The 26,890-nt window shown below is 43.1% G+C and overlaps 1 protein-coding gene across 3 annotated transcripts in view; it reads right to left on the bottom strand.

Moving 5' to 3' along the window:
* LOC103281128 (zinc finger protein 709-like) overlaps positions 1-25,273 on the bottom strand; it is a 53,481-nt gene extending 28,208 nt beyond the window's left edge. The window contains exons 1-2 of one of the 3 annotated variants that reach the window (XM_062972763.1): positions 16,640-25,273; positions 15,435-15,544 (exon numbers count right to left, since the gene is read on the bottom strand). Coding sequence is in view for 2 of the 3 variants with exons in the window: in XM_062972765.1 (XP_062828835.1) it covers positions 2,986-4,554 (1,569 nt within the window). In the remaining variant the exon portion in view is untranslated. Of the gene's footprint in view, positions 1-66; positions 80-136; positions 7,808-15,434; positions 15,545-16,639 lie in introns of those variants that run through there. The other 2 variants (XM_062972766.1, XM_062972765.1) reach the window with 2 other exon arrangements.
* Positions 25,274-26,890: the final 1,617 nt, after the last annotated feature.

Here is a 26,890-nt window from a genome sequence, read left to right as displayed (position 1 = left end):
CTGAAACAACCCAAACTCCCCAAATCTAGAAACAGCCAGTCTCTCTATCTGGCCTCCCTCCAAAACTCCTCAGGTCTTCCTGTAGGGAAGGATTATGTGAGCTGGAGTCCAAAGAAATAACTTTGGACTAATAATGTAATAACACAGAACTCTTTATTACACTTTGGACATTGGGTTAATATATACCTGATCAACCGCTACCATCAGAAGTGACCAGTAAGTAAATGTTAAAGCAGGGGCAGATAATCAAGGCACATTTTCCTGCTTTCTTTCTAAATCCTTGTCCACATGGATGAAAACAAACACATGAGATCCTACAAGAAAGCCTTTACTTGCAACGACTTGGAAGACGTATTTGTCTTGGACTACAACTCCCAGGGTCCTACAACCCTCGTACCAGGACGTTTTACAGTGTTTATGGGAGTTGTAGTACAAGACAGCCATTCCCTCTACTTCTGGAGCAAGGATTCCCAAACTTTATTCCTCTGGGATTTCTTGGGCTTGAACACCCAGGAGCTCCAGCTCCCTTGGTCCAAGGTTAGGGATTCTGGGACATGGAGTCCCCAGGAGATGGAAGGCCAGGGCTTGGGAAGGGAGGCTCCTGAGAAGGGACCAGGCTTCCCATGGCTGAACAGCTCTTACCAACAGGAAATGCTTCCTAATGTTTAGATGGAGATTTCTTTCCCACAATATGAATCAGTTGCTTTGTATTTTAGTCTCCAGAGAAGCAGGAAAAACTTGCCATTTTCTTTTCAAAGGGACATCCTTCCAAATATTGGCTCTCTTGTCCCCTCGGCCTTTTTTCCCCTCCGAACTAAACACACCCAACTCCCTCAGCCATTCCCTAGAGCAGGGGTCCCCAAGCGAAGGCCCGGGGGTCGGATGCGGCCCTCCAAGGCCATTGACCTGGCCCCCGCCCTCAGTTTTAGATTGAGGCTTGCCCAAAGTCTGAAATGACTTGAAGGCACACGACAATCCTACTTGACTATCTCATTGGCCAAAAGCAGGCCCACTTCCCACTGAAATCCTGATAAGTTTACAGTATATTGGTTAAAATTGTTTTTATATTTAAATATTGTATTGTTCTTTCATTTACTAATATTGTAAATGAAATATTGTAAATGAATAATATGGTAATAATATTATATATTGTGTACACATATAATATTGATAATATTATAATGTAATACAATATATTTATTTATTTGTTTATTACAGTATTTCTACCTCGGCCTTCTCACCCAATAGCGGACTCAGGGTGGCGAATAATAATACAATATAATGATATTGTATAATATAATAATATTAATTATATATTAAATATTAAATGTAATATTACTAATAATATTATAGTATAATGGTATAGTGCAATATAGTAATATATAATGCTAATATTTTTTGCACTACACATACGACATGAGCAGTGTGCATAGGAATTTGTTTGTATTTTTTTTTCAAATGACAATTCGGCCCCTCAACAATCTGAGGGACCATGAATCGGCCCTCCACTTAAAAAGTTTGAGGACCCCTGCCCTAGAGTCCTTCTCTGGAGACATTCTAGTATCTCAAAATCTTCTTGAATTGTCCTGCCCAGAACTGGACACAGGGTTATTCCAGGTCAGGTCTGATCAAAGTATAGAAGAGAGTCAACTAAAACTTACCCGGATTTAGACATCACCCTCCCGTTGGTACAGCCTAAAATCACACTGGCTTTTCAAAGTTGCTGTATCACACTTGTTTTTTAAAAACAATATTTATTCAAAGACTAAAGAAGAAAAACAAATCAAAGCATGTTTACACAAATTACTATTTTGGTATTTTATACAAATAATAATTTTGGTACCTTTTTTTAAAAAGGACTATTTAACAAATATAAAGGGAACAAGGACACCTTGCACAATAAGAACAAAACTGACATCAAACCCTAGTGTACTACATGATTTGTATCTATTTACTCTATTTCCTTTCAATGCTGTTCTATACTTCATCAATGTAGTTGATGTGTACATCTCAACTAATTCATGAATCTTCATCAGTCGTTATCGTCATTCTTTGTCTTCCATTCTCTGTAGTTGGGGAGGGATACTGTGTGTCCTAATGGACCCTTTGCCAAAGGTGGGGATTGAACAGTCTCATATCCAGAAATGGTTTCACTCTACACAGGGATAAGTACACACAAAGCAAAGCTGATGGTCTCCTGTTCCAGGGCTCTCTCGGTATAAAGTCTGAGGTTTATTAAGTCAAGCCAAGACCATATTAACTTATAGGAAAACTAAAAGCTTCAGTCCGGCTAAAACAGTGGTTCCCAACCTGGGGTCCATGGACCACCAGTGGTCTGCAAGAACTAAAATAGGGTTCACAGTCCAAGTCCATATACGAAACCTAGACGTCAGTCCAGAATTTAAAGTCAACAATTCGGGATGCAACAAAGTCCAGAAAAGAGTTAAAGGTACAGGGCTAGCGCCCAAAATTTCAACCAAGGGGCAGTAATAATAGCAACACTTTATTTATATTCTGCCCTATCCCCCCAAAGGGACTCAGGACGGATCAGAGTACATACAGTACACATGCATGGGAAACAATGCCATTGAATGCAGAAGAGCCAAGAAATAAGGCAGGAATGTGAAGATATGATGTTATCTGCTACCAAAGAGCTATTCTTTTTCAGAACCTTTTATCCCGAGATCTCAGCTGCTGCTCATTTCAGCAAATGTTCACAGATCATCCTAGAAGCCTGCGATGGGTCTCCTTGGGGAGGAGGTTAGGTGAACCCCTTGGAAGCTTGCTGCAATCCTGAGAAAAGGGTCCCTCTGAGTGACACCTGCTCCCAGTAGCCGTCAACCAAGGCCACACAAACTGCAGTTCTGGTGGAGAGAGAGCAAGGTGCTGGCTTTCCTTTCCTTCCAAGGCGTTCTTAGAGAGAGCTCGGACACTCAAAGGTCCGTCTCCTCTAGAGGTACATGAGCTCTATTCCTATTCCGTGCATTAAGGTGACTTCTCCCCTGTGTGGGTCCTTTGATGAGAACGTAGATTGCCACTCTGACTGAAGCTCTTTCCACATTCCATACATTTATGTGGCTTCTCCCCTGTGTGAGTCCTTTGATGGGTACGCAGATTGTTACTATAACTGAAGCTCTTTCCACATTCCATACATTTATATGGCTTCTCCCCTGTGTGGGTCCTTTGATGGGAACGTAGACTGCCACTGCGACTGAAGCTTTCTCCACATTCTATGCATTTATGTGGCTTCTCCCTGGTGTGGGTCCTTTGATGGGTACGCAAATTGTCCCTCCGACTGAAGCTCTTTCCACATTCCATACATTTATGTGGCTTCTCCCCTGTGTGAGTCCTTTGATGGGAACGTAGTTTGTCACTCCGACTGAAGCTCTTTCCACATTCTATGCATTTATAGGGCTTCTCCCCTGTGTGGGTCCTTTGATGGGAATGTAGACTTCCACTGTGACTGAAGCTTTCTCCACATTCCATGCATTTATGTGGCTTCTCCCCTGTGTGCCTCCTCTGATGGGTACGCAGATTGTTACTATAACTGAAGCTTTCTCCACATTCCATGCATTTATATGGCTTTTCCCCTGTGTGGGTCCTTTGATGAGTACGCAGACTGCTTCTCTGACTGAAGCTTGCTCCACATTCCATGCATTTATGTGGCTTCTCCCCTGTGTGGGTCCTTAGATGGGAACGTAGACTGCTTCTCTCACTGAAACTTGCTCCACATTCCATGCATTTATATGGCTTTTCACCTGTGTGCTTCCTTTGATGGGAACGTAGACTGCTTCTCTCACTGAAGCTTGCTCCACATTCCATGCATTTATGTGGCTTCTTCCCTGTGTGCTTCCTTTGATGGGAATGTAGATTTCCACCGAGACTGAAGCTTTCTCCACATTCCATGCATTCATATGGCTTCTCCCCTGTGTGGGTGCTTTGATGGGAACGTAGACTGTCCCTCCGACTGAAGCTCTTTCCACATTCTATGCATTTATAGGGCTTCTCCCCTGTGTGGGTCCTTTGATGGGAACGTAGACTGTCCCTCTGACTGAAGCTTTCTCCACATTCTATGCATTTATGTGGCTTCTCCCCTGTGTGGGTCCTTTGATGGGAACGTAGGCTGCCACTGTGACTGAAGCATTCTCCACATTCCATGCATTTATAGGGCTTCTCCCCTGTGTGGGTCCTTTGATGAGTACGCAGACTGCTTCTCTGACTGAAACTTGCTCCACATTCCATGCATTCATATGGCTTCTCCCCTGTGTGGGTCCTTAGATGGGAACGTAGACTGTCCCTCCGACTGAAGCTCTTTCCACATTCTATGCATTTATGTGGCTTCTCCCCTGTGTGCCTCCTCTGATGGATACGCAGATTCTTACTATAACTGAAGCTTGCTCCACATTCCATGCATTTATAGGGCTTCTCCCCTGTGTGGGTCCGTTCATGTATAGTAAGAGAACTTTTCCTATTAAATTGTTTCCCACATTCCATACACTGATGTAACTTCTCTCCTGTGTGTGATCTAGGATAGCGAAGTAGAGGACTTGCCATTCTTTTATATTTATAATTCAAATATTATGTCAGGTGTTCACTGCACAGTCTTTGTATTGCTGTAGCCTTCTGCTCGCTTTCCCAAACCTCTCTTTTTTCAGCACAATCTTATTTCCTCCTCTTAACTGCATAGGTTTGTAGCTTGAAATTTATTTTTCTACTACTTATTTTTTCTTGTCATTGCTGTGTATCTTGAAGTCACTTTAGACTTAGAGCACTCCTCGGGCAAAGCTCTCACGCCGTGTTCTTCGCAGAACTCTTTCAGAAGTTACCTGCCAGACAAATGAGAGGCAAATCTCTTCAGGAGATGAACAGAGAAAGATCTCATGGAACATGAAGAACAAGTCTTGTGCTGTAACAAACCCAAGGTAAGAGGGAAGGTGCCCATTGCCTGGTGGCCAGGGGTGGGGCGGCCGGCGCCACTCGGTGCACATGCGTGAGATGGGGTGGGTCTCCCTGTGCCAGGGGTGTGGCCAGGATTCCTGCGGAGGTGGGGTTTCAGCAGTGCTCAGAAGTAACAGTGAGGCGGCCAACTGGGTTCTGGTCTTCCATATTTTGCAGCAGTTTATTCTTTTATTTCATTTAATTTTTGTTGTTATTATCCATACTATAACCCAATGCTTAAAATGTATTATTATTATCATTATTAAACAACCATCCCCCCAATATTGGGACTCCATGCTTAAAATGTGTTGTTATCATCATCATCATCATCATCATCATCATGCCTTCCCTCCAGTTTAGTGACTCAGTGCTTAAAAGTGTTTATTATTAATATTGTTGTTATCATTATCCTGCCTTTCTCCCAATATAGTGACTTGATGTTTAAAATGTATTATTATTGTTGTTATTGTTATTATTATTAACCAACATGTTCCCTAAAATATATTATTACTATTATTATTATCATCATCATTATCCCATCTTCCCTCCAATACAGGGACTCAATGCTTCAAATATATTATTATTATTATCTCACCTTCCCCCAATATAGTGCTTTTAAAATATATTTACAGTAGAGTCTCACTTATCCAACATAAACGGGCTGGTAGAATGTTGGATAAGCGAATATGTTGGATAATAAGGAGGCATTAAGGAAAAGCCTATTAAACATCAAATTAGGTTATGATTTTACAAATTAAGCACCAAAACATCATGTTAGACAACAAATTTGGCAGAAAAAGTAGTTCAATATGCAGTAATTCTATGTAGTAATTACTGTATTTATGAATTTAGCACCAAAATATCACGATATATTGAAAACATTGACTACAAAAATGCGTTGGATAATCCAGAACGTTGGATAAGCGAGTGTTGGATAAGTGAGACTCTACTGTATTATTATTATTATTATTTTCTGAATTTTACTAGGTCCCTCTCATCTGGGTATTTTAATCTAATTATTCAACCTTTATATTGCTGCTGCAGTCCCCCCACCTGTGAAGTTTGACTGAATTGTATTGGTGGTTGTTTGATATTATTACTGTTGTATTAACTTTTAACTTTTGCTTTATTATCTTATTGTGTTTTAACCTGTGTATATTCTGCTAATTTATTTATTTATTTGTGTTGTTACTTTTGTAACAATGTGAGCCGCCCCGAGTCCCCGCAGGGAAATGGTCGCGGGGTATAATAATAATAATAATAATAATAATAATAATAATAATAATAATAACTTTATTTTTATACCCCGCCCCATCTCCCCGAAGGGACTCGGGGCGGCTTACATGGGGCCTGGCCCGATAAAACAATCAAATATCAAAACACAGCAATAAAACACGTTATCCAATAAAAACATCAATTACAGTAAAAACCATCGTTAAAATCAACAAAAAAAAACATAAAATATTAACACTGGAGACTAATTCATAGAACCCAGGCAAAGTGCAACATGTGCCGAAATAGGGAAGGTAGTTTCCCAGTTGAAATGATGCCAGAGCAGAGAGGGAGCCAGCAAAGACAGTCTCCATCTTGTCTCCTTGCTCCAGCTGAAGGCCCCTCCTACCAGTAACATGCTTTGTGTGCGTGTGTGTGTTTGTGTATATATATATATGTGTGTGTGTGTGCACACACACACACACGCACACACATGAATATATACATATATAATTTACAATAATATATAATATTATAATATATTGTATATGCACATAATATGTTATGGTTGAGCCTTATGGCTCCGATACTGGGAGACGTGGTCGTAAGACTCCTCGGGAGTCAGAGACTCTCGAGGAGCGAGAAAGGAAGTGGCTGCGGGACTTATTTGCAGAACCATCTGACGAGGACTCCTTTGAGGGTTTTACCGAGAGAATGGAGGAAGAGATGGTTAGCTCAGAGGAGGATGACATGGAATGGACTCGTGTGAGGGAGGATTTGGGTGCCACCGGCAATACTAGTATGGAAGGCGATTGGGGACCTTCAGGATTAGACCCGTGGACAAGCTGGAGGGATGGAACGGGATCCACAGCTGGGGATGCTGTGGGGCGTAGTCAAAGGTGTTTCAGCTCTAATGAGGAGGAGGATGATGAGACACCTGGAATTAGGGTAACAGCTGATAGCGATGAGGAGTTGTAAACTGGCATAAAATGGGGTTTAGAATCCAGGGCTAATTGCGTTGGGCAAGGTAATCTGGACGAACGCTTGGGCTCTGGTTGGGAATTTCCTGAAGACGGGTGTGATTCGTTTGCTGAATACCTTGGACCTCCGTCGTCTTTTTGACGGACGCTAATTGCCTACTCTGGACTGACTGACTGACTGACTGACTGACTGACTACGACCTCGGACTATCCTTCCTGTGGCTATCGTTGGAACTGGTGAACTACAAACATCTGTACCTGGCTTACGACCTTCGGACCGGATTGGGACCTCGCTGACCGCTGCTGCCCCTGATTGATGTGTTTGAACTCGGAGATTGTTTGCTGCTCGGAGGAGTAACTTCTTAGTTACTCAATCACAGCTTTTGGTTGTGAAGTATCTGCTGCCAGTTATTTGTGTTTCTTTGAACCTTTGTTTACCAGTTTCTGTTTGTTTATAGTCCCAGGCTGAAGTAAGCATTTTTGGTTTAACCCGGATTAAACTCCAGTTTAATCCGGTTTATCTTTTGAACGTTTTTTAGTTCCTTTTTACTTTGAAGGCCAGTGTTTGCCTTGCCCTTTGTCTTTTACGGGCATTTTTGGTTCTGTAACTTTAATAAACTGTGTTGAATCTTATCTGGTGGCGTTCTGTCCTTGACATAATATTAATAATATTATTTTATAATACAATATAATACTAATAATACAATATAATAATATTAATTATAAATTATATATTACATGTAATATTATAAATAATATTACAATATATAGATATAGTACAATATGGTAATTTATTGCCAGTATTGTGCTACGCTAATAATATAATATTGTAAGTAAATTTAATTTGTAAGCCGCTCTGAGTCCCCTTCAGGGTGAGAAGGGCGGGATATAAATGTATTAAATAAATAAATAAATAAATGGACAAAGTGCAGTATAGCATTGGCAACACCTCGAGAATGGGGCTATTCTAAAATGGGCAGATAGATCAGTCCGACACCAAATTAAGTATCAAAGGCCTTTTGAAAGAGCCAGGTTTTTAAGCTCCTTCGGAAGGAGAGGAGGGTGGGGGCCTGCCTGATCTCTCTAGGGAGCGAGTTCCAAAGCCGGGATGGGGGCCACGACGGAGAAGGCCCTCTCTCTCTCTCGTCCCCACTAACCGCGACTGCGAGGGTGGTGGGAGCGAGAGAAGGGCCTCCCCCGACGAGCGAAGAGAACGTGTGGGTTCGTAGGGGGAGATGAAATAAAGTTTTATTCTTGATTATTATTTAACACTTGCCCAACAAGAAACAATCCCTCCTCAGGGACAAAGGGGACGGTTCCCAAAGGTCCTCTGTGTGCGATGTCTTACACTGCAAGGTGTCCAATGTGAAATGCAATGTAAAATGGGGAGTCTGATGGGCAAAGGCCTGGGGGCCATTCTGGTTTGTGCTGAGTGGATGGAAATGGAAAAGGGGAGGGAAGGCTGGGGAAGGGAGAGAGGGAAGGAAGACAGGCCTTGTCCCTGGCCGAGTGGGGGAGGGGAGGGGAGGGGGAAGGAGGCCACCGGGAGACCCCTCCCCCCCCCCGCCCCAGGCCTGGCCACACTCACCGGCTGAGGGAGGGAGAAGAGGAGTCCGCTCTGAGGAGTCCCTGAGGGAAAGAAGGCCCACGCGAGGCCCAGGCCTGGTCTGGAAGGCGCCCGAGACAAGGCCCTCTCCTCCCTCCGGTAGTGAGTTCAGAGGGAAGGGCGTCACCGTCTCCCCCCCCCCCCTCCTGAGCACTTCCTCCGGCCTCTCTGGGGAGCGGAGACCTCCCTCTCGCTCCCCTTCCGCCCGGACTGAACACCCACCACAATCCCTGCAGAAGGGCCTGGCACCAGGGATGGGGACTACAACTCCCATCATTGAGACTTCTGCGCCAGCTGCGCCCATCCCTTGAGAGGCCAGATCCGGCCATGGCAGTCCAGCCTCAGTCACACCCCGCTTGGACTACTGCCACGCTCTCTGCCTGGGGCTGCCTTTGGAGACAGTTCGGAAGATTCAACTGGTTCAGAGTGACTGACAGGAGCCCGTTCAGGGGCAGATGCACTTCCATGGATGGCAGCTCTACTGACAGCCGCTCTGCTTCCGGGCTACATACACAGTGCTGGTCACTACCTTTAAAGCCCCAAACGGTTTGGGTCGAGGCTACTTGACCGATCACATCTCCTCTTACAAACCAGCCTGGGAAGTGCGGTCAGCAGAGGAGGAGGAGGCCCTGCTCTCGGTCCCACCCCCATCCCAAGTAGGGCTGGTGGGAACGAGAGAGAGAGAGAGAGAGAGAGAGAAAGAGAGAGAGAGGCCTTCTCCGTGGCCGCCCCCACCTCTGGAAGCCCCTCCCTCAAGAAATGAAGCTGGCCCCTCCCTCCTCTCCTTCCAAATGCAACTCAAGACCTACCTACCTATGCCCACGAGCCTATGGAGAGGAGGCGGCGGATAAGGTAACGAGAGATCAGTCCCGAGCCCTTGGTTGGCAACCATTTCGCCAGCCCAATGACCATCGTTTGACTAGACAACCAACTCACACTGTTTTGTGACCGCTAGTTAGCTGTTTTAAATTAATGTGGATGTTTGTTTAGATTTTACGTTATTATGCAATTTCGTTTGACTAGGCGTAGTTTAATGTATTGGCTTTAATTTGATGTGAGATTTGAATGTTGTTTTCATATGCAGGGTTTCTCTGGGATTTTATGTCAGTATTTATTTGTTTAACAGAGACATTGAATATTTGCCGTTGTATGTTGGAAGACGCCCCGAGTTCCCTTGGGGAGATAGGACGGAATACAAATAAAGATTATTATTATTATTATTATTATTGTTTCAGAGGGCCCAGAGTTCGAAGCTCCCGAAAGCCTCAGGAGGACCTTGCAACTGTACCCCAAACTTTATCAAACTTAAACCTTTCAATAAACGAGTGATATTTCAGGGTATGCTGTATTAATATTATATATATACCAAATGTCTTGTGAAGGCCCCAGAGGAGCAGGAAAGACTTTATTTATTTATTACAATACAGTAGAGTCTCACTAATCCAAGCTAAACGGGCCGGCAGAAGCTTGGATAAGCGAATAACTTGGATAATAAGGAGGGATTAAGGAAAAGCCTATTAAACATCAAATTAGGTTATGATTTTACAAATTAAGCACCAAAACTTCATGTTATACAGCAAATTTGACAGAAAAAGTAGTTCAATACGCAGTAATGTTGTGTTGTAATTACTGTATTTATGAATTTAGCACCAAAATATCACGATATATTGAAAACATTGACTACAAAAATGGCTTGGATTATCCAGAGGCTTGGATAAGTGAGACTCTACTGTAACTGGTTGGGCCTGCTTACTTTTGCTGGGATGGCTCAGAATAGGCTTCTAATTGGATGTAACTGTTTGTTTCAGTGTTTAACTTTAATGTGTGTGTTTTTGGTTTGAAATGATATGCAGTGTTGCTTTTATTCTTAGTGACTTTGGGTCTCCTTTTAAGAGAGAGATAGTAGGATAGAAATGATGATGATGGTAATAATATTACTCTGTAAATCGTAAGGCTGTACCTTTGCCTTCTGAAACCCTTTGGCTTCACCGACCCTTGCGACCATCCCCTTTGACCCCTGGCATTGTGGGATTGGGCCCTGAAGGTCAAAGATGCCTGGCCGCACACAGAAGAGGCCCCGGAGGAGGGCAAGGAGACCTGCAGAGGGAAAAGGAGGGGAAATGGGGATCTGAAACCTCTGCAATCTGTAGAGTTGCCTAGAATTTTTCAAAAACAAGGCTCCTAAATATATTGTTCTTTTTGTGGTCAAAAGCGCAATCCATTCTCTAGCTCAGTGGTTCGTGACCTTTTTTGACCAGGGACCCCTCTCCAACATTAGTACCAACTGGATTACGAATCAGTTTTTGGTCAACTTTAGATTCAGTTTGGTTTTTTGGGGTGCTGATTCAGAGAACTGCATTGGATAGACCACATCGACTCTAATTTCTGATACAGAACATATAGCATCCAGTGTTTGCCATCTGCTCACCCACAGAAAGCCGTGTTTAATAATCTAGAGCTGATGTGGTCTATCCAATGCAATTTTCTGAATCAGCAATCCAAATAACACCAGGAACCGGCCTAAAAACAAAGACACTAAGGAAAACAATTCCCAGCTATTAAAAATTCCCAGCTATTTATTTACAGCATTTATATTCCGCCCTTCTCACCCCGAAGGGGACTCAGGGCGGATCACATTACACATATAGGCAAACATTCAATGCCTTTTAACATAGGACAAAGACAAACAACATAGCTCCGAGCGGGCCTCGAACTTATGACCTCCTGGTCAGTGATTCACTGCAGTTAATTGCAACTGGTTTGCTCTCCTGTCTGCGCCACAGCCCTGGGCTATTAAAAAACAACTATGAAAGAGCCTGGAAAGAAGTAAAAAAAGAATTAGAGACCTGGAAAAACCTGAATTTATTGTTATGGGGCAGAATCTCTTCTATTAAAATGAATATTTTACCAAAGATGTTATTCCTGTTCCAATCCCTTCCCATTTTAAGATCACAGAGATGCTTTCAAGAATGGAATAAGGACTCAAGCAAATTCATATGGAGGGGGAAAAGGCCACGGATAAAAATGAAAAATTTAATAGATGATAGGAAGAAAGGAGGCTTTGCATTGCCGGATTTTAAGACTTACTACGAGGCTTGCAACTTAATTTGGATTAAAGATTGGATACAACTAAAAAACAAGAAAAGTCTAAATTTGGAAGGTTTTGATCTGTGTATGGGGTGGCATGCATATTTATGGAAAGAGAGAATATCAAAGGAGAAAAACTTCAGGAATAATTTTTTTAGATCATCCCTTATAAAAACATGGGACAAATATAGAAAAAGGATGTATAATATAACTTTATCCATTAGAAGCCTTGCAGAGAAGATTGTTGGGATGGGAAGAATGGCCATGCTACGAGAAGATAATAAAGAAATCTGGCAAAAAATACGAACTAAAATCACTGCAAGAGATAAAAACAATATATAAAACCCTGACATGGTTATAGTATCACCAGCTAAGAGAACACTTTAAGACAGACAAAGTCCTGGGATTTATGGATAAGGACAATTTATGGGATAAGATACTTTTTTCAGACAGGAAAACCATTACAAAAATATATAAAGTCTTATTGGAATGGAATACTGAAACAGAACTAATTAAAAACAGCATGTCCAAATGGGCGAGATGTGTGGGAAGACCAATCCTCTTAGAGGAGTGGGAAGCATGCTGGAACAGGAAAATAAAATATACATATTCATACAATTTGAAGAACTGGATGAAAATGCTGTATAGATGGCATTTTACGCCTAAGAAACTAGGAAAAATAAACAAAACAGCAAATACAAAATGCTGTCAATGTGGAGTGGAAGAAGGGTCATTCTATCACATATGGTGGAACTGTAAACTGGCCAAGGAATATTGGAACAAAATACATGAAAATACCCAACAAATATTAGGTGCCAAGTTTCAGAAACTCCCAGAAACCTATTTATTGAATATCTCCAAATCACCTCTAATGAAGAGAAGATTCTAACATTTTTGTCAACAGCGGCCAGAATTGTATACGCAAGATATTGGAAGCAAGAAAACACACCTTCGATAGTCAAGATACTAGAAATAAAAAATATGGATACGTTGACCTTTTTGATAGCCAAACAGCAAGGAAGACCGAGAAAAGAAACCGATTGGAGTCAATTAGAAAACTACCTAAAATTCAAAAAAATAAACTAAAAAAAAGAAAAAGCTAAGAAGTTGAAAATGTGAAAATTGAATTTTCCCTCTCCGGTAATCGATACGGAAGATACGGAAGACTAACACAATTTATTGATAAAAGAAAGTGGAGTTATATTAAAAATTTATATAGAACAAAAAGTAAAATGATAAGTAACAAATGGGATTGTCCTAGAAGTACCCACCCTGTATCCCTACCCCAACCTTGACCCCACTTTACCTATCCTCCCCTTCCCCTTTTTTCCCTAACTCAATTCCTCTTTCCCAAATGTTTTTATGTTTATGTATCAAAATTAAATAAAGTTTTTTTGTTTTGTTTTTTAAAAAAAGAAATACAACTTTTTTTGTTGGGCTGTTATTATCCGTGGATTTTGTTAACACTCGTTTAAAAAAAAAGAAGGGGAGGGGGCTGAGATTGAAAAAAATGCAAAAAGCGGAGCACGAGACCCAATAAACTGTCCCTAATGGCAATAACTACTACTACTACTACTACTACTACTACTACTACTTTGGGGACTAAACAGGTTCTTACAAAGGGCTGCTTTCCCATTAAAACTGATGTGTGGCAATGGGAGCTAATAACAACAATAATCATTACTTTGGTGGACTCCCCTTCTCTCTCTTGCTCCCTCGCGTGTGTTGCTGGGTGAGTCTTCTCTGCCCTGGCCTGAGAAGCCAAGAAAGCATGGGTGAGGGCAACGCACTGGTGTCTCCTTCCTTCCTTCCTTCCTTCCTTCCTTCCTTCCTTCCTTCCTTCCTTCCTTCCTTCCTTCCTTCCTTTTCTCCCTCTCCTCTCTCGCACCCCTGGCACATGCACAGTTGCAGTTTTCCCCACATGTCTCGTGGCCCACAGGTTGGGAACCACGGCTCTAGCTGCTGGATTGGACCTCCTCAAAAATGATATACATTTATCCGGCTCAAACTGGATTTCCGTCAGATAGCATATTGGCAGATTCCACACGGAGAGCATGGAATATAACACCTAAGACCCCTCCAAGGCCTCCCTCCTCAGTGGGTTTCTTGAGACAGGAAACGGGGAGGAACAGAACTTGAATCCCCAAATGGGGAAAAGGCTGATATTGAGACGTGCTGCTCATCCATGGGTTCCTCTGAGCTCCCTCCTGCCCTCTTCCGGGGGGAACGGATCCAACCCACAAATCCCGGCCATTCCTTAGGCCATTAGAGCCAGAGAGGGGTCCCTGGTCCACACTCCAATTGAGGCTTTAACACGAGAAGTGAACACAAGTCTGGGAAATGTAGTTCAGGGTGGGGCCTTTTGAATTTTGAAGGCCTCCTCGCCTTCCCAAACTACATTTCCCAGAATTCTCCTGACTGCCTTGTGCCGCCTGCTCCTCTGCCCTAAATGTTGTGGTGGGGAAAACCCCGTGTTCATTCTCTAAAGGGATTTTGAGATAAATGGAGATTTTTGGGAGTTTTGTGTGGTAGGCAAAGTTGAGAGGCAGTAACTCCAAAGCTGACCTAGTAGGTTTCCTATTATTATTGTTGTTGCTATGGAGTCAGGCTGCAGCTCGGACACACACTGTAGAACGGATGCAGTCAGGCCCCACTTTTAACTCAGTTTGCCCTTAGCAAAGATGGCAGCTGCCCAGCTGCTTTCCTCTTCCCCTCTCCAGAATAAAAGGCGCATGTGTGCCCTTAAGCAAGATGGCGGCTGGGTGCCCCCGCCCCTTCGCAGCTCCTGCGTGTGTGCTCCCGTTAAGGCTTCGCCCGGGAAACTACTCCCATCCCCCTTGGCCCAGGCCTCTCCTTCTGAACCTTGACTGCCTCGGGCCCCGCGTTGGCTGGCAGAGCGATGTTCTTCGCCTTGGTGGCCAGGACCATGGTGAGCAGCAGAACGCCCAGTCCCAATTGCCAAGGGAAGAGATTTGGGAAGAGACTCCCTGCTGCCAGGGCCAGGAAGTGCAGGTACATAATAGTTGCAGCTGTTTTCAGCGATACTGCCGACTCCCGACTGACTTTCCCAACCTGATTACCTTCCCTCAAGAGCCCCTTGGAATCAAAGACTATTCAACGAAGGAGGATGAAATGAAACAAAAAAACATGGCCAGACAACCCAAAAGACTTGCAGCCACCCCAATAAAAATTCCAACTCTCCACCGGCAAGTATTTGATTATAATGATTTCCACTGTTATCCTATTGCATACGAATAGGAATATCTAACTGATACAGACAAACAGACTTAGCACTGCAGGCTAAACTGCTGTGTGCTGCAGAAAAATCATGCTGATTAAAAGGCCAGGAGTTCGAGCCCAGGTCGGGGTGAGCACCCGTGGTTAGCCCCAGCTCACCCGCCCACCTAACAGGTCGAAGCCCAAAATGTGAGTAGATAAATAGGTACCTCTTTCAGTGAAGAGGTAATAAAGGCGCCCTTAAGAACACTGATTGTGAGGAAGCTCCTTCTCATGGAAAATGGAGCAACAGCACTCCCCCCCCCCACCCGGTAACCAGCATTGACCACAGCCTCCATGATGCCGGAAATAAGATGAGAAAAAACGGTCTTTACCTCTGTCTGTGTCGTCTGTCCTTCTTAATTGTAGAATCAGGCACTGAATGTTTGCCGTGTGTGTGTTCGGTAAAGCCGCTCTGAGTCCCCTTCGGGGCGAGGAATAAATACTGAAAAGACAAGCATTTGAACCAAGATCAAATACAAGAAGATGATTGAAGAAGAAAGACAGGACTATTGAGTTTGAAAATAATGGACAATAATATAGAAGACAGATCAACTTTTGGGGGGATTCTTTTTAGTAGTTTAAGCAATGGATGCCAGGGTAAGAGAGATTAAAAACTGGGAGTAATGCAGTAACACGTGGAGTATTTGAGAAAGTACTGAGCAGTGATCCAAGGTTGAGTTATCCATACGGTTATGATGGTCCAGCCAGGTTTGCCACTTTATTCATAGGAATCTTGCAAAAAGCTTTCCAATCACCGTATTATTCAAGGCAGTCTGCCTTTTAGTAGTCATTGTTTTGGAAGTCAATGTTTCAATGTTTTGGTGCTAAATTCATAAATACAGTCATTACTACATAACATTACTGTGTATTGAACTGCTTTTTCTGTCAATTTCTTGTAAAACATGATGTTTTGGTGCTTAATTTGTAAAATCATAATGTAATATGATTGTAACATATGTAATCATATGTTTCATAGGCTTTTTTCTTAATCCCTCCTTATTATCCAAGATTTTCGCTTATCCAAGGTTCTACCGGCCCGTTTATGTTGGATAAATGAGACTCTACTGTATTATTATTATTATTATTATTATTATTATTATTCCCTGCTGTATCTTCCCAAAGGAGACTCAGAGGGGCTTGACATAAAAGCATTCGTATGTAATTTAAAATATACACATATATAAACATTAGAAGAGAATGAAACACGAACAGCACAAAAGATTCACAGTTGATTTTCATGAAAAACCTTCCAAGTTAAACACCACAGCAGGTGTTGAGGGGGGAAGGCGCATGCGCGATGGGCCCGGAGGGCAGAGCAGGCCGCAGAGGCCCCGGGAGAGGCAGGAAGGCCCAGCCCCGCCCGGGAAGGAAGGAAGGCAGGGAGCAAGGCCTGTGAGTCCCCAGCCGGGAGGGAGGGAGGGAGGCCTGTGGGCCCAGGCGGAGGGGGAGGGGGAAGGCCGAGAGGAGGGCCCGGCCCGGAGGGGGAGGGAGGGAGGGAGGGGGGGCAAACTCGGGGACCACACAGCCCCACACTCACCCCTCCTCCGCTCTCTTCTTCCTTGGTCTCCCGCACTCGCTCGCTCGCTCTCTCTTCCTCCTCCGGAAGTGCGCTCACCCGCCCCCACTCGTCCTCAGCCTCTCTAGGAAGAGGCCTCCCTTCCTCGGTGGACTCCCGCCCGGACCTAACATGGCGGCCGCGGGCAGGATGCCCACAGAGGGGCGGGGCTTCGCGGCACTTGAACGGAGCCCGACACAGACAGGCAGAGTCGCTCCTCCTTTCTTTTCCTCCAATGGGCATTCGCCTTCCTCTCCGACGTCATCGGTCTCCGGGCAGACTCTCCCCCGGCCCTTTCCTTCGCCGTTCTGCCGTTAACGGTCATTCCCGGGACCGCCAATGGGAATCGGGCTCCTGCCGCGTCGTCACCGGTCTCCGGGCAGACCCGGAGAGAGTCTCACTTATCCAGCGTAAACAGGCCGGCAGGATAAGTGAATATGTTGGATAATAAGAAGGGATTCAGGAAAAGCCGATTAAACATCAAATTAGGTCATGATTATACAAATTAAGCACCAAAACATCATATTATACAACAAATTTGACAGAAAAAGTAGTTCCATGCGTAGTAATGCTATGTTGTAATTACAGTAGAGTCTCACTTATCCAACACTCGCTTATCCAATGTTCTGGATTATCCAATGCATTTTTGTAGTCAGTGTTTTCAATATATCGTGATATTTTGGTGCTAAATTCATAAATACAGTAATTACTATAATAGCATTACTGTGTATTGAACTACTTTTTCTGCCAAATTTGTTGTCTAACATGATATTTTGGTGCTTCATTTGTAAAATCATAACCTAATTTGATGTTTAATAGGCTTTTCCTTAATGCCTCCTTATTATCTAACATATTCGCTTATCCAATATTCTGCCAGCCCGTTTATGTTGGATAAGTGAGACTCTACTGTACTGTATTTACAAATTTACCACTAAAATATCACAATGAATTTAAAACACTGACTACAAAAACATTGATTATGAAAAGGCAGACTGCGTTGGATAATCCAGAACATTGTATAAGTGAATGTTGAATAATGGAATGGATTTTAATTATATGTTTTATATTTTTATATTGTTTTAATTGTTTTATTGGATTTTCATTGCTGTTTTAATTATGTGCAGGCATTGAATTGTTGCCAATTTGTACGCCGCCCTGAGTCCCTTCGGGTGAGAAGGGCGGGATATAAATGTTGTCAATAAATAAATAAATAAATAAGTGAGATTCTACTTTAATATGAAATAATTACTGGAATAGAATAATGCAGAACAATATAATCTCTAAAACCAGGACAGTACATAACCAGGGAAATTCCACACAGGAAACAATCAGGGCCAGCTAACACCTCCAACGAAGTATTCCCATCATCAAAGTCTGGCAAATCCTCTGTTTTCTCAGGGCCACAGAGAGTAGAAGCACATAAAATATCGCAAACAACACCACTCTGAAAACAAGGGAATTCCAGACAGGAAACAATCAGGGCCAGCTAACACCTCCCAACAAAAAATTCACTCAGGGATGAAACAGCCAGGCTTTAAAGCTGCAAGGCCATTACATCCTAATCATTTTCCTAATTGCAGCATTCATACTTGCCTCCAACACACAAAAAAATCATAAATATTTTATATTCACAACCTTTAGGAAATAATATCCCCTGATGGCGCAGCGTGTTAAAGCGCTGAGCTGCTGAACTTCTGGACCGAAAGGCCACAGGTTTGAATTGGGGGAGCGGAGAGAGCCCCCACTGTTAGCCCCAGCTTCTGCCAACACAGAAGTTCAAAAACATGCAAATGTGAGTGCATCAATAGGTACTGCTCCAGCGGGAAGGTAACGCCGCTCCATGCAGTCATCTCACATGACCTTGGAGGAGTCTACGGACAACGCCGGCTCTTCGGCTTAGAAATGGAGATGAGCACCAACCCCCAGAGTCAGACACGACTGGACTTAACGTCAGGAGAAAACCTTTACCCTTGACCTTAACTACCACCAATTCCTCAAGACTTTATTTCCCAGACCACCAGACTTCGCCACAGCAACGCATGGCCGGGCACAGCTAGTATACTTATAATAATACATAATAATGTTGTAATAGGTAAAGGGTCAAGGTTTTCTCCTAATACTAATATTGTGCTATGCTAATAAGATAATATACTGTATATACATATAATAATACATAATAAGATTGTAATAGGTAGAGAGTCAAGGTTTTCTCCTAATACTAATATTGTGCTATGCTAAAAATATAATATACTGTATATACTTATAATCTATATATATAAAAGGATAAAGTTGTGGGGGCAGTGACTATAACAACAAAACTAAACATCCCAGAAATACGAAACTTGGCAACACAACGCAAAAGCCTTGCCTCCCGGTTACATCAACACAACCACACCACAAAACCACAATCCGGACCCACAAAACTCACAACAACACATCATGACTATAACAACACAACTAAATGCCCTAGAAATACAAAACTTGGCAACACAACACAAAAGCCTTCCCTCCCGGTTGTAACAACACAATCACACCACAAAACCACACTAGACCCACAAAATTCACAACAACGCATCATGACTATAACAACACAACTAAACGCCCCGGAAATACGAAACTTGGCAAAACAACGCAAAAGCCTTGCCTCCCGGTTGTAACAACACAATCACACCACAAAACACAATCCGGACCCATAAAACTCACAACAATGCATCGTGACTATAACACCACAACTAAACACCCCAGAAATACGAAACTTGGCAAAACAACGCAAAAGCCTTGCCTCCCGGTTGTAACAACACAATCACACCACAAAACACAATCCGGACCCACAAAACTCACAACAATGCATCGTGACTATAACACCACAACTAAACACCCCAGAAATACGAAACTTGGCACACAACTAAACGCCCCAGAAATAGAAAACTTGACAACACAATGCAAAAGCCTTGCCTCCTGGTTGTAACAACACAACCACACCACAAAACCACAATCCGGACCCATAAAGCTCACAACAATGCATCGTGACTATAACAACACAACTAAACCAGATGACCATCTGTCTGAGAGGTTTGGGTGGGTTCTTCCTCCATGACAAAAAGAAAGAAAGGGGTTAGACTGGATGCAAACTACAAATCCCAGCACCCCATGGCATGGAGTCCATGCATTTCAATTAGAGGCCTCTTCCTTCTCCCTTTCCCCACCATCCAACCCACTGACCCAGTTCCATGGCTCTGCAGGCAGGAAAGGCTGGGACGGATAGAATGAAGGAAGGAGGGAGGGAAGGGAAGCGAAGGAATGCCAAGGACAAGAGCCCTCCCTCTCTGCCCAGAAGGCCAAGAGCAAAAGAGAGAGAAAGACCATTGATCCGGCTATATTTACCCTCCTTTCTGACCAGTGTGTTCTTATCAGTGAGCTCAGGATTGGAGCAGAGAAAGGGAACAGCATAGGAATAAAGGAAACAAGGAGAGCACCCACTCTATCTATCCATCCACTCACCCACTAATAATAAACACCTACACAGGCAAGAATCAGCCATGCACTGAGTCTACAAGACCATTCAGTGCTCATCTACCTCCCCAATCCCTACATTCACACTTGGCCTCCAGAAAAACAATTACAATAATAACAATGACAACAATAACAATAAGAATCAACACCATCACAGGCAAGAAGCAGCCAGGCACTGAGGCTAAGAGGCCAGTCAGTGCTACACTGGGCCTCCAAAAAACAATACAGTAGCATCTAACTTATCCAGCCTTCATGACCACTACAACAACAATAATAAACACCTACACAGGCAAAACAAACGAAAGACTATTGTACCACAATAAGATGTAAACCGCACTCAGCAGAATCAGACATCACGATTAACAACAAACCAAAGACAACAGGGATCTCAAGCAATTATCAATCAACACAAAAATTGAAGAAGGTAACGGACTTCAAATACTACTACTAATGTGAGTATAAAGAAGGATGGAGGTCACAGCATAAATACAACTTAATGTAGACTGACCAACACCACCAGACTAAGCCACAGCAACGCGTGGCCGGGCACAGCTAGCAATTTATATATATAAAAGAGTAATGGAATCGGCACCGGCAAAACAACAAAACTACAGGCCCCCCCAACCGCGAAATTTGACAACACAACCCATCATCCACGCCTCTAGGTTGATACAACAAAAAAGAAAAGAAAAATAAAGTCCTAATTAGAGGGAAAGCAATAATTGTTTTTATCCAATTGCTGCCAGTTAAGAGGGCTAATCTCTGCCCACTTGGTCTCCTAGCAACCAGCTCAGCCAAGGGACAGCCAGGGTTCAGTTAGGGGACAGGCAGATTTAGGCCTCACTTAGGCCTCTTCCACAGATTATCTAATTTGCACTGGATTATAAGGCTTTTCGAATAAGGCTTTCGAATAAGAATCAGCAGCATTAATTACTATTATGTATACTGGAACTCAATTGACAGACCCAGTCTTTTAAACTTGAGCACGCCTATCTGTATTTTATAATGCGTTTTATGAATGTTTTATGTAAGTTAATTTTTTAAACTGATTTATAGTGTATTGTATAGTTTTTATATGTGTGTTTTATTGTAAGCCGCCCTGAGTCCCCTGTTGGGTGAGAAGGGCGGGATATAAATATTGTAATAAATAAATAAATTATATGGCAGTGTAGACTCAGGGCCCTTCCACACAGCTATATAACCCATTTATAATTATCTGCTTTGCACTGGATTATCTTGACTCCACACTACCATATAATCCACTTCAGTGTGCATTTTATACAGCTGTGAAGAAGGGGCTTCATATAATCCAGTTCTAAGCAGATCATATAAGATTATCAATATACAGTAGAGTCTCACGTATCCAACATAAACAGGCCGGCAGAACGTTGGATAAGTGAATATGTTGGATAATAAGAAGGGATTCAGGAAAAGCTGATTAAACATCAAATTAGGTCATCATTATACAAATTAAGCACCAAAACATCATGTTATACATCAAATTTGACAGAAAAAGTAGTTCCAGCGCAGTAATGCTATGTAGTAATTACTGTATTTACAAATTTACCACCAAAATATCACAATGAATTTAAAACACTGACTACAAAAACATTGCCTGCTAAAAGGCAGACTGCGTTGGATAATCCAGAACATTGGATAAGCGAATGTTGGATAAGTGAGATTCTACTGTAATATGAAATAATTACTGTGATAGAATAATACAGAACAATGTAATCTCTAAAACCAGGACAGTAAATAAAGAGCAACATCTGAAAGCAGGGAAATTGGAAATTCCACAAAGGAAACAATCAGGGCCAGCTAACACCTCCCAAGAAAGGATTCTTCCAGAAAGGAAGCTGAGAAGGGAGTGAAGCAGTGTGTATTACCAAAGTCATTATTATTACTATTATTATTATTATTGTTTTGCTGTGAACTGTGAAAATGAATACAATCTGGCTCCAACTATTCAAAAACACTGAAATCTGAATATATAAAAATTACTGTGGTATAATAAAACAGAACAATACAATCTCTAAAATCAGAACACTAAATAAAGAACTAAACTCTGAATACAGGGGAATTCCACACAGGAAACCATCAGGGCGAGCTAACACCTCCCAACAAAAAATTCACTCAGGGAGGAAACAGCCAGGCTTTAAAGCTGCAAGGCCATGACATGCTAATCATTTCCCCTAATTGCAGCATTCATACTTGCCTCCAACACACACACAAAAAATCAAAAATATTGTATATTCACAACCTTTAGGAAATAATATCCCTTGATGGTGCAGCGTGTTAAAGCGCTGAGCTGCTGAACTTCTGGACCGAAAGGCCACAGGTTTGAATTGGGGGAGCGGAGAGAGCCCCCACTGTTAGCCCCAGCTTCTGCCAACCCTAAAGTTCGAAAACCCGCAAATGAGAGTAGTTGAATAGGTACTGCTCCGGCGAAAAGTAACGGAGCTCCATGCAGTCATGCCGGCCACACGACCTTTGAGGAGTCTATGGACAATGCCAGCTCTTTGGCTTAGAAATGGAGATGAGCACCAACCCCCAGAGTCAGACACGACTGGACTTAACGTCAGGAGAAAACCTTTACCCTTGACCTTAACTACCACCAATTCCTCAATACTTTATTTCCCAGACCACCAGACTTCGCCACAGCAACGCGTGGCCGGGCACAGCTAGTATACATATAAATATACAACTGGCACATTTGGAGTCTAAAAACTGGGTCTGTCATTGAGTTCTAAAAGGTGTGGTAGTGATTGATGCTGCTGCTCTTGCTTGAAAGCCTGGTCCCACAACCAGGTCTTAACTTTCCTGCGGAAAGATAGGAGAGGGAGCCTCCCTGGCATCATTTGGGAGGGCGTTCCACAACCAACTTTAGTCCTGAATACTAGTCCTGAAGCCTAAGCATGGGAGTCCTAAACTTTCGAGACTGCTGGACTCTACTTTTCAATGACCTTGCTAACGTTTAGACTTAGAAGATGAATGTTTAATTGTTTGAAAAGAACAAGACATTCAGCTGTAGCTCTGTGTTTGCTATTCCTTGCCCTTTTCTCCTCAATGGGACATGCTTCCAATTATCGACTCTCTTGTCCCGTCGGCCTTTTTCCCCTCCAAACTAAACACACTCATCTCCCTCAGCCATTCCCTAGAGTCCTTCTCTGGACACATTCTAGCATCCCAAACTCTTGCTTGAATTGAGCTGCTCAGAACTGGACACAGAGTCAACTAAAACTTACCTGGATCTAGACATCATGCTCCCATTGGTACAGCCTAGAATCACATTGGCTTTTTAAAGCTGCTCTATCACATTTTATTTAAAAAAAAAAACATTTTATTCAAACACAGAAAAAGAAAAACAAATCAAAGCCTGTTTACACAAATTACAATTTTGGCATTTTATTTTTTTACACAAATTATAACTTTGGTACCTTTTTTTTTAATGACTACTTAACAAATATAAAGGGAACAAGGACACACACCTTGCACAATAAGAACAAAATTAATGGACCCCAAACCATAGTCTAGAAACCTCTCACTCACTATATGATTATCTGTTTACTCGATTTCCTTTCAATACTGTTCTATACTCTATACTTCATCAATTTAGTTAATGTGTCCATCTGAACTGATTCATGAATGTACATCAGTCGTTGTCATCATTCTTTGCCTTCCATTCCCTGCTGTTAGGGAGATATGTTGTGTATCCTAATGGACCCTTTGCCAAAGGTGGGGATTAAACAGTCCCAAATACCAAAAATGATTCACTGTAAGCAACGATAAATGCACATGTAGAGTGATGGTCTCGTGTTCCAGGGCTCTCCTAGTATAAACTCTGAGGTTTATTAAACAAACACAAGATAAGCCAAGACCATATTAACTTACAGGAAGACTGAAGTCTTTGGTCCGGCTAAAACAGTGGTTGCCAATCTGTGGTCCGTGGGCCACCAATGGTCCGGAAGAGCTTAAATAGGGTCCATGGCCTCACCATTACTACACCATTGCAATGAGAGCGAGTAGTCTCGCAAAACCCTCCTATAGTGCCGAGGTTTATTGAATATGGTTTTCTGTGGACGAGCAGATGGCGACTACTGGGTGGCATGTGTTCTGTATCAGGAACTAGAGCTGATGTGGTCTATCCAATGCCATTTTCTGAATCAGCACCCCAAATAACCAAACCGAATCTAAAGTTGACCAAAAACTGAGTTGTAACCCTTTTGGTATTAATTTTGGAGAGTGGTCCCTGGTCAAGTGATCCCTAGTTGGAAACCACTGGGCTAAAAATAATGCAATTGGAGCCACACAGTCGAAGGAACAATGAACACAAGTGCAGGTCAAGAGTCCAGTTAATGCAGACACGTCGAGTACTGTAGATCCAGGTCAGGAGCAAAAATAAACAAGACCCAAGGTTACAGACCAATGGTCATATGCCAAGAGTTCATTACGCAGAGTTCATCAAATATCAAGAGTACAAACTGAATTTAGAGTCCCAAAATCAAGACAGCAAGTCAGGGATACAAACAAAGTCCAGTCCATAAACGAAACCAGAACGTCAGTCCAGAATTTAGAGTCAAATATTCAGTATACAACAAAGTCCAGAAAAGGGTTACAGGTACAGAGCTAGAGCCCAAAATAATAATAATAATAATAACAACACTTTATTCATATTCCGCTCTATCTCTCCAAAGGGGCTCAGGGCGGATCACAGTCCACACAATACACATGCACAGCAAACATTCAATGCCGTTGAATGAAGCAGAGCCAAGACATGAGACAGGAGTATGAAGATATGACGTTATCTGCAACCAAAGAGCTATTCTTTTTCAGAACCTTTTATCCCGAGATCTCAGCTGCTGCTCATTTCAGCAAACATTCACAGATCATCCTAGAAGCCTGCGATGGGTCTCCTTGGGGAGGAGGTTAGGTGAACCCCTTCCAAGCTTGCTGCAATCCGGAGAAAAGAGCCCCTCTGAGTGACACCTGCTCCCAGTAGTCGTCAACCAAGGCCACACAAACTGCAGTTCTGGGGGAGAGAGAGCAAGGTGCTGGCCTTCCTCTTTCCTTGCAATGCTTTTTTAGAGAGAGCTCGGAAACTCAAAGGCCCGTCTCCTCTAGAGGAACATGAGTTCTGTGATGTCTACTGTATGCTGAACTTTCTCTAAAGCACTTTTCACATTGGGTACATTTGTATGGCTTCTCCCTTGTGTGGGTCCTTTGATGGAAATGCAGATGGTCACTCTGACTGAAGCCTTCTCCACACTCCATGCATTCATATGGCTTCTCCCCTGTGAGTCTTTTGATGGGAATGTAGACTGTCACTCCGACGGAAGCTTTCTCCACATTCCATGCATTTATAAGGCTTCTCCCCCATGTGGGTCATTTTATGGGAACATAGCCTGCTTCGCTGAAAGAAGCTTTCTCCACATTCCATGCATTTATAGGGCTTCTCCCCCGTGTGGGTCCTTTGATGGGACCGTAGTTTATCACTGTGACTGAAGCTCTTCCCACATTCCATGCATTTATATGGCTTCTCCCCTGTGTGGGTCCTTTGATGGGAACGTAATATGTCACTCCGACTGAAGCTCTTCCCACATTCCAAGCATTTATGTGGCTTCTCCCCTGTGTGGGTCCTTTGATGTAAACGTAGACTGCCACTCCGACTGAAGCTCTTCCCACATTCCAAGCATTTATGTGGCTTCTCCCCTGTGTGGGTCCTTTGATGTAAACGTAGACTGCCACTCTGACTGAAGCTCTTCCCACATTCCAAGCATTTATAGGGCTTCTCCCCCGTGTGGGTCCTTTGATGGGAACGTAGTTTATCACTGTGACTGAAGCTCTTCCCACATTCCATGCATTTATATGGCTTCTCCCCCGTGTGGGTCCTTCGATGGGAACGTAGTTTATCACTGTGACTGAAGCTCTTCCCACATTCCATGCATTTATATGGCTTCTCCCCTGTGTGGGTCCTTTGATGGGAACGTAGATTGCCACTCTGACTGAAGCTCTTCCCACATTCCATGCATTTATGTGGCTTCTCCCCTGTGTGCTTCCTTTGATGGGAACGTAGACTGCCACTGCGACTGAAGCTTTCTCCACATTCTAAGCATTTATGTGTCTTCTCCCCTGTGTGGGTCCTTTGATGGGAACGTAGGCTGTCACTGCGACTGAAGCTCTTCTCACATTCCATGCATTTGTAAGGCTTCTCCCCTGTGTGCTTCCTTTGATGGGAACGTAGGCTGACACTCCAATGGAAGCTTTCTCCACATTCCATGCATTTATATGGCTTCTCCCCTGTGTGCTTCCTTTGATGGGAACGTAGGCTGCCACTCCAACAGAAGCTTTCTCCACATTCTATGCATTTATAAGGCTTCTCCCCTGTGTGAGTCCTTTGATGAGAACGTAGATTGGTACTGTGACTGAAGCTTTCTCCACATTCCATGCATTTAAAGGGCTTCTCCCCTGTGTGCTTCCTTTGATGGATAAGCAGACGGGTACTGTGACTGAAGTATTCTCCACATTCCATGCATTTATATGGTTTCACCCCTGTGTGGACCCCTTGATGGATACGCAGACTGCTACTCTGACTGAAGCTCTTTCCACATTCCATGCATTTATAGGGCTTCTCCCCCGTGTGGGTCCTTTGATGGGAACGTAGTTTATCACTGTGACTGAAGCTCTTCCCACATTCCATGCATTTATATGGCTTCTCCCCTG

The sequence above is a fragment of the Anolis carolinensis genome, chromosome 2, assembly GCF_035594765.1.
Source record: "Anolis carolinensis isolate JA03-04 chromosome 2, rAnoCar3.1.pri, whole genome shotgun sequence".
Taxonomy (NCBI): Eukaryota; Metazoa; Chordata; class Lepidosauria; order Squamata; family Dactyloidae; genus Anolis; species Anolis carolinensis.
The sequence above is the reverse complement of the archived record's forward strand: the minus strand, read 5'-3'. Positions and strand labels throughout refer to the sequence as shown.